The 5,882-nt window shown below is 37.5% G+C and overlaps 1 protein-coding gene across 1 annotated transcript; it reads left to right on the top strand.

Moving 5' to 3' along the window:
• Positions 1 to 1,252: 1,252 nt before the first annotated feature.
• GGS23DRAFT_590236 (uncharacterized protein) lies at positions 1,253 to 2,447 on the top strand. The gene has a single exon (XM_051517680.1). The coding sequence runs from the start codon at positions 1,429 to 1,431 to the stop codon at positions 2,230 to 2,232; it is 804 nt and encodes a 267-aa protein (XP_051367153.1). The 5' UTR covers positions 1,253 to 1,428; the 3' UTR covers positions 2,233 to 2,447.
• Positions 2,448 to 5,882: the final 3,435 nt, after the last annotated feature.

The raw sequence follows: 5,882 nt of genomic DNA, 5'->3' as shown, positions 1-5,882 counted from the left end.
AAGTATTTCATAATCGTTATTATAAATTCTTACTTTCCGAGGTTTAAATAAAGGCTAGCTTCATAAAAGCGCTTTAAAACTATACGTATTTTAATTATATAGTCTTTAAAAAATCCGCTTATATAAATAAAGATATTGTTTATATAAACGTTAATAAAATCGTCGAGGGCTACCCCGTACTACTAATAAATATAGGTGGGTTGTAATAGTTTAGCTTCCAGATAACCTTCTTTTATTATTTAATCGTAGTTATACGGTTATCTTAGGCTTCTTATCTTCTTCGGCTAGAGGCGAAGAGTTATTTAAGGATTCTATTTCTCTTAAAACAAGGTTATTTAAAGACTCGTTATTTCCTTTTAAGTTGAGGTTATTTACGTACTTTATTTCTCTTATTAAGAGAGGGTTACTTATACCCTTTAAGGATTTCAAAAATCAAAGAATTATTAAAATGTTACGGCCTGCTTATATACTTTAATAATAGAGTTATCGTATATATTTTCTTAACATATTACGAGAATAAGGGTAGATTTATCAAACCAATCCTTTACGTACGTTTTAATACTTCGTTTTAAAGTAATTCTTAAGAAGAAATTATATACTTAGGTTAATAACTTGGAAATAAAAGAAGTAATTATTTTATAAAGGAAATATCCTTCGCCTTATATAAACGATTAATAATCAATTTGGTAAGCTTCCTTTTCTTACCGCTAATTGTTTTAAAAGTTGTCGTCGTCGGTTAGGTAGCCTTCCGTCGGGAAATAAAAAGGTCCTCTGGGGCTAATTCTTAGGTACTTTAGTATTACCCCGCTCCGTAACAGTACCTCTTGGTACCCTTTCTAAACGTAGTTCCTAACAGGACTCTAATATCGCGTACGCTCTGCTCTTTCTTAATATATGTTATTAAAATCTCAAATAATGAAAATTAAAACATACTTATTAATATACATAATATATACCATAAATTATAATAAATAAAACTAATATAAAATTTTTCATTTTAAAAATTAGGTACTTAATTTAATATTTATATTATAAGGTTTATTTATAACTTAAGACTAATAATAGTCGCTAGTTTACGTATAAAAATATTAAAGAAAAAGAGTTTAAAATATAAAATTCAATTAATTAATTATTAGGACACGATTGAAAACCTAAATCGCTTACGATTAAAATATATTTATTCATCTTTAGATAGTATATATTAATAAATCTATACGTAGTACAAAGTAAGGACCTTTGCTGTTTTTTTAGTAAAAGTAGTAAGGTGGCCTGAGTAGAGCAAGTCGTAGTTGGGTAACATATTGTATTTATTTAGCATATATCCTTTCTCCTTAACTTATCCCTCGGCATAATGATATAAATAATAATCATTCCCTCAATGGTGATATTTTTTAATACTTTAAAACTGTACTTTGAAAATCTTCAACGATGGAGAACAATCGTCGTTCACAACCTCTATGTGCTGTCTATAGTGGTCTTCACCCCAAAAAAGTTCCTTCAACCATCATCATACCTCGCACCGCCGAAGGCAATCTAGTTCCCCTTGATAATTCCACAGCAGCCCATCGAACCGCCACCTTGCGTCAATTAAGCAACTCCCAGCCATCCGCACGTCGTCAATACGGCGCAGGCGGTGACCTGTCGCTCATCAAGAGCACAACCGGGGTCTACTCCCAACCCGTTGTCGTCCGCACTTATTCGAGCACCAATACACCCTCATCCACAAGGGGTCAGGTGTCCGTCCCGGCCACTCCAACGTCCAATGGGTACTCCTGGCGTCCTAGCCGCGATGTTATAACCCCGAACATAACCCATAAGGGAAATGAAAAATCCCGTGTTGCAGCCGACCTCAAACTTCCTTCTCTTCAAGCTTTTACCTTTAAAGGTATCATGGCAGACATACAGGAGGATGTAATTATGGATTTGGATCAAATCGCCGAAATCTGTGCAGGTTCTAGATTCTCTCTAAGCGACCAGTACGAAGTCCATATAACGACTCCGACTTCTCGGGTTGGAGCCAATAGGCCTTCGTCTACACCATCTTTAGGGTCTCATACTCCTGCGCAGTCGATACTGCAGGCGATGGCGGATAGCGATGAATGCATAAGTGTGATGCGAAAGAGGCGCAAGGGTGCTACGCGACAAAGGAATACTACTGCTGGGACTCTAGAGACAATTATAAGTTCGAGCCAATCCTCTAACAACGGGTCAGTCAAGCGTTCGGTACGATGATAGCCCTCGCATGTTTCGGAGCTAGGGTATAGATATTGTAGTGGTGCGGTGGGACTAGGCTACGTAGCCTTTCCGATGAGTATTTATATGGGTCTCGCACTCAGATTCTCATCGTTTAACCTTAATCCTAGAGACCTCCTGGTAGACCTCCATAGCAGGAATATTACTCTTTTCAATATTCCTCCAATTGCCATCATTCTCTAGTCTTCTTTTCGTTTCCCAGCTGCTGTTTCAGCTGGCCGATCAACTGATTACCGCTGTTTACAACTCTAATCTAGTTCGATCGGCACTAGGCTAGTTGTTGCCAGTTAGGTAGTCCTATTGCTCATACGGGTCTCCTATGCCCAGGCGGTTGGGATGCCTAAAACGTGCAAGAGGTTAGTAAGATTTTTATACAAATACTATTTTCAAAGTAAAAACAATACTATATAACGCGGTATTGCTTATAATTATTATAGATTCTATAAGAAAAGAAACCTAATAAAAGAAATAGAAAGATAAAATAAAATTAAGAAAAGATATTAAATAACTTTAATACTTTCAAGTTAGGTATATAAACTCAGAAGGGCATCAAATACTTATGGAAACTACTTAAAATATTAAAATTAATAATATATTGAAATTAATAATACATTAAGCTTTAAATGTAAATATTATAGGTTGTTGATAAGTAAGAAAGTAATCTCGCGCTGATTATTATTATATTATTTATTAAGTTCTTATTAACGTATATATTAGAATCTATTTACGTTCTTAAAAAATATAATAACTTTATATTAAGATATAATACGACGATGAAAACCCGATAGAATTTATATCTAAATAATAGTTAGTCGTTTGTAATTACGTAAAGCCCGGTTTTATTATCGATAAGGAATAATAGATTACGATATTCCTTAGTTTTATATAAAATAAAATAGTTAAATAAATTAAGGTTATAAATATTATAATAAGAACGAGACTTATATTATTAATAGACGTATTCAATAGCTTTTATACGGAATTACATACTAAGATAAGTAAGACTGCGGTATCCGAAGCCGGTAATGGAAGGCCTAATCGATCGATTAGTACCGTCCTTATTATCCATTACTTCGTTCGACAGATACTAATTTACATTTCTTTAGATGCTCGTATGCTAAGTAAGCTATAGAATAACTACGTTCTGGAAGTACTATAGAAGTCTTACGATCGAACTATGGACGACCATATTAAGTTTCTTCTTAAGATCGAGCGTAGAGGGATTCCGTATACGATATAAAGATCTGCAAAAGTCCTTAAACGCCGGCCTAGCTAAATTAATAGAGGCTGTAGGGGAACTAGGAATATTCGAATCTAAACTTCTTGAAATAAGGTATCTTTATATCCCTAGAGCGACTATAGAATTTAACGACGGTTAAGACTTAACGCGGAGCAGGTCGTCGACCAGGTCTAGGACGTGCTTCAGAGCTACTATAAGGTCTCGCGTAAGCGTTTCGTCGACGTCGTCTGCTAGCAAGTTATCGACTACTACTTCTCTGCTAGTAATAAGAGCCTAGGTCTTTCTTTATACGCATAGAAGCGGACATTAAAACCCCTAATCGATTACGAGGAGAGACGAGCAACTAAGAAGCGGCGTAAGAGGCAGGAAAGGTACTAGAATTATTATAGATGCCTTAGGTTTATTAGGGTTATGGGTATAAAAGAGGTAGCTAATCTAAATTATCTCTCTCGCCTCCTGAATATTATTTTTAGCTTATTCAGGGTTTCGACGACTAGCTACATAGCTTTTTATCGTTTCTCTAGACCTACGTCTCTATACTTTCGATACCTTGCTTTAACATAACCCCCTAGTACTATGATATACCTCCGGTACTTCGCTTTAATTTCTTCGTAATCCATAACCACTCCTTCTTCTCTATTACCTATGCGCGTAGTCGCGCCTCTTCGAGAGGCTCCCATCGCCTCTTGCTAGGTATTACGATACCGTTATTATAAGACTTACTCTAGCAAGAAACGGAGTCGTCGCTATCTGCTTAGCTCCCGTCGCTATCCTCCTCGGAGCTGTTAATGCTACTTTCGTTATCATAACTTCCGTTATATTTGCCGTTATTAAATATAAATACGTAATTCGAGTTAGACGTATAGTTACGAACCTTGGCGTTATAAGCGCGGCTATAAGTTATAGCCGGCTTTCCATGGGTATGCCTTTAGGTGGCGTAGTCGCGGATGAAACCTAAGAATAACTATATCGTAGATATGCTATCTCCTTCCTAAAGGAGATGTTTAACGTAGTCGCTAAGCTAAAGGATATGTTTAGTAGAGAAGCCGTGAACATTATACTCTATAGCAAGAGGTTTTGAGTCTACGAAAGAGAAAGACTTGCTCGGTATCCGTACTACATTACTAGCCTTGGTTTTAGAGCTAGCTAAATTATAATGCCGCATTTAATCTGGAGTGTTCGAGCAGGGGTACTTATCTAGTGGATTTCGGCTATAAGCTATAGAGCCTCGAGTCTCTCTACCCGAAATGGCCTTTACCGAACGGGTAGAGTAAAAAACCGTTCGACTGGTTAGTAATCGTTATTAACTAGGTCCCTTATAAGTAGGACTCCCTAGTCTGCGATTATGGTTAGGTATAGGTAGTTCCCTAGCACGGCGTTTCATTGCTAGGTTTTTAAGATAGTTTTCCGAGGGTTGCCTTTAAGTATGCGGAGAGTGGCTAAGTCGGTTATTTGCGCCTTTAGGAGTAAATTTCCTAGAGTTTCGTGCTCTTATTCGAAATGGTAACGGGCGTAAAGTCCTAGTTAAAGTATTATGGCGCGAGGTAGTTTAGTTCGGTAGTATATTACTTTTTGGCCTTTTAGGTTAAGGAGTTCCATTACTTCCTGTACCGAGCGAGTTATCCTCATTAAGCCGCTTCCTCGTCCGAGTTAACTCGGCCCGGACTTAAGAGGTAACGTAATCTATTAGTACGGAACGGTTCCTATCTCGCGGATACTCTTCTATAATTAACTTAGGAGAGCTCTCTACTAGGCGGCTAGGGGCCGGATCTTTACTCGGCGAATAGGCTATTAGAGCAGCCGTAGGTAAATCCGCTCCGATAGAGGAACCGTCTATATTAGCCGGATTATGCTCTGTATAGCTTGGGCTCGAGGTAGATGGTTCGGAGCCGTTATAGATTAAGCTCCCCCTATACGATCGTATCTCTGGTCGGAGATCTCCGTCGACCGCTTTCTTAGAGAAGTACTCGCTTAGCGACTAGCTAGCGTTGTTACTCTCGTTTCTTAATGGCCCTTTTAAGAGTATATCGCTAATAGCTCCATTACCGAAGGGAGGAGATAGATCGTAAGTAAAAGGGACTAATGGGGCATCTTTAAATGAATCGACTATAGCGGTATAATCTTCGGTATAGGCTAATTCTTTATCTATATGTTCCGGGCTTGAGATAGGTATCTCTATAAACTAAGTTTAGTCGCCGGAGTCGACGTTATGATTACCGTCTTTACTTTCCATAGGAGCTATAAAGGAGAATATTAGTTATAAGATCGTCGTAGGACTGAAATTTTAAATACTTACGGTTATTTACCTTGTCGTTTATATTATAATATGGGAGGTGAAATTACGTAATCGAAGGTGAGGCCTAAGAAGGACCTATAAGGTTTATAGGGC

This window comes from Durotheca rogersii (assembly GCF_024521655.1).
Source record: "Durotheca rogersii strain YMJ 92031201 chromosome Unknown GGS23scaffold_59, whole genome shotgun sequence".
In the NCBI taxonomy this organism is placed as follows: domain Eukaryota; kingdom Fungi; phylum Ascomycota; class Sordariomycetes; order Xylariales; family Xylariaceae; genus Durotheca; species Durotheca rogersii.
This window is presented reverse-complemented; position numbering and strand designations above follow the sequence as displayed.

Coding starts and splice junctions, on each gene's coding strand:
- GGS23DRAFT_590236 (XM_051517680.1), top strand. CDS start 1,429: ATGGAGAACAATCGTCGTTCACAACCTCTATGTGCTGTCTATAGTGGT.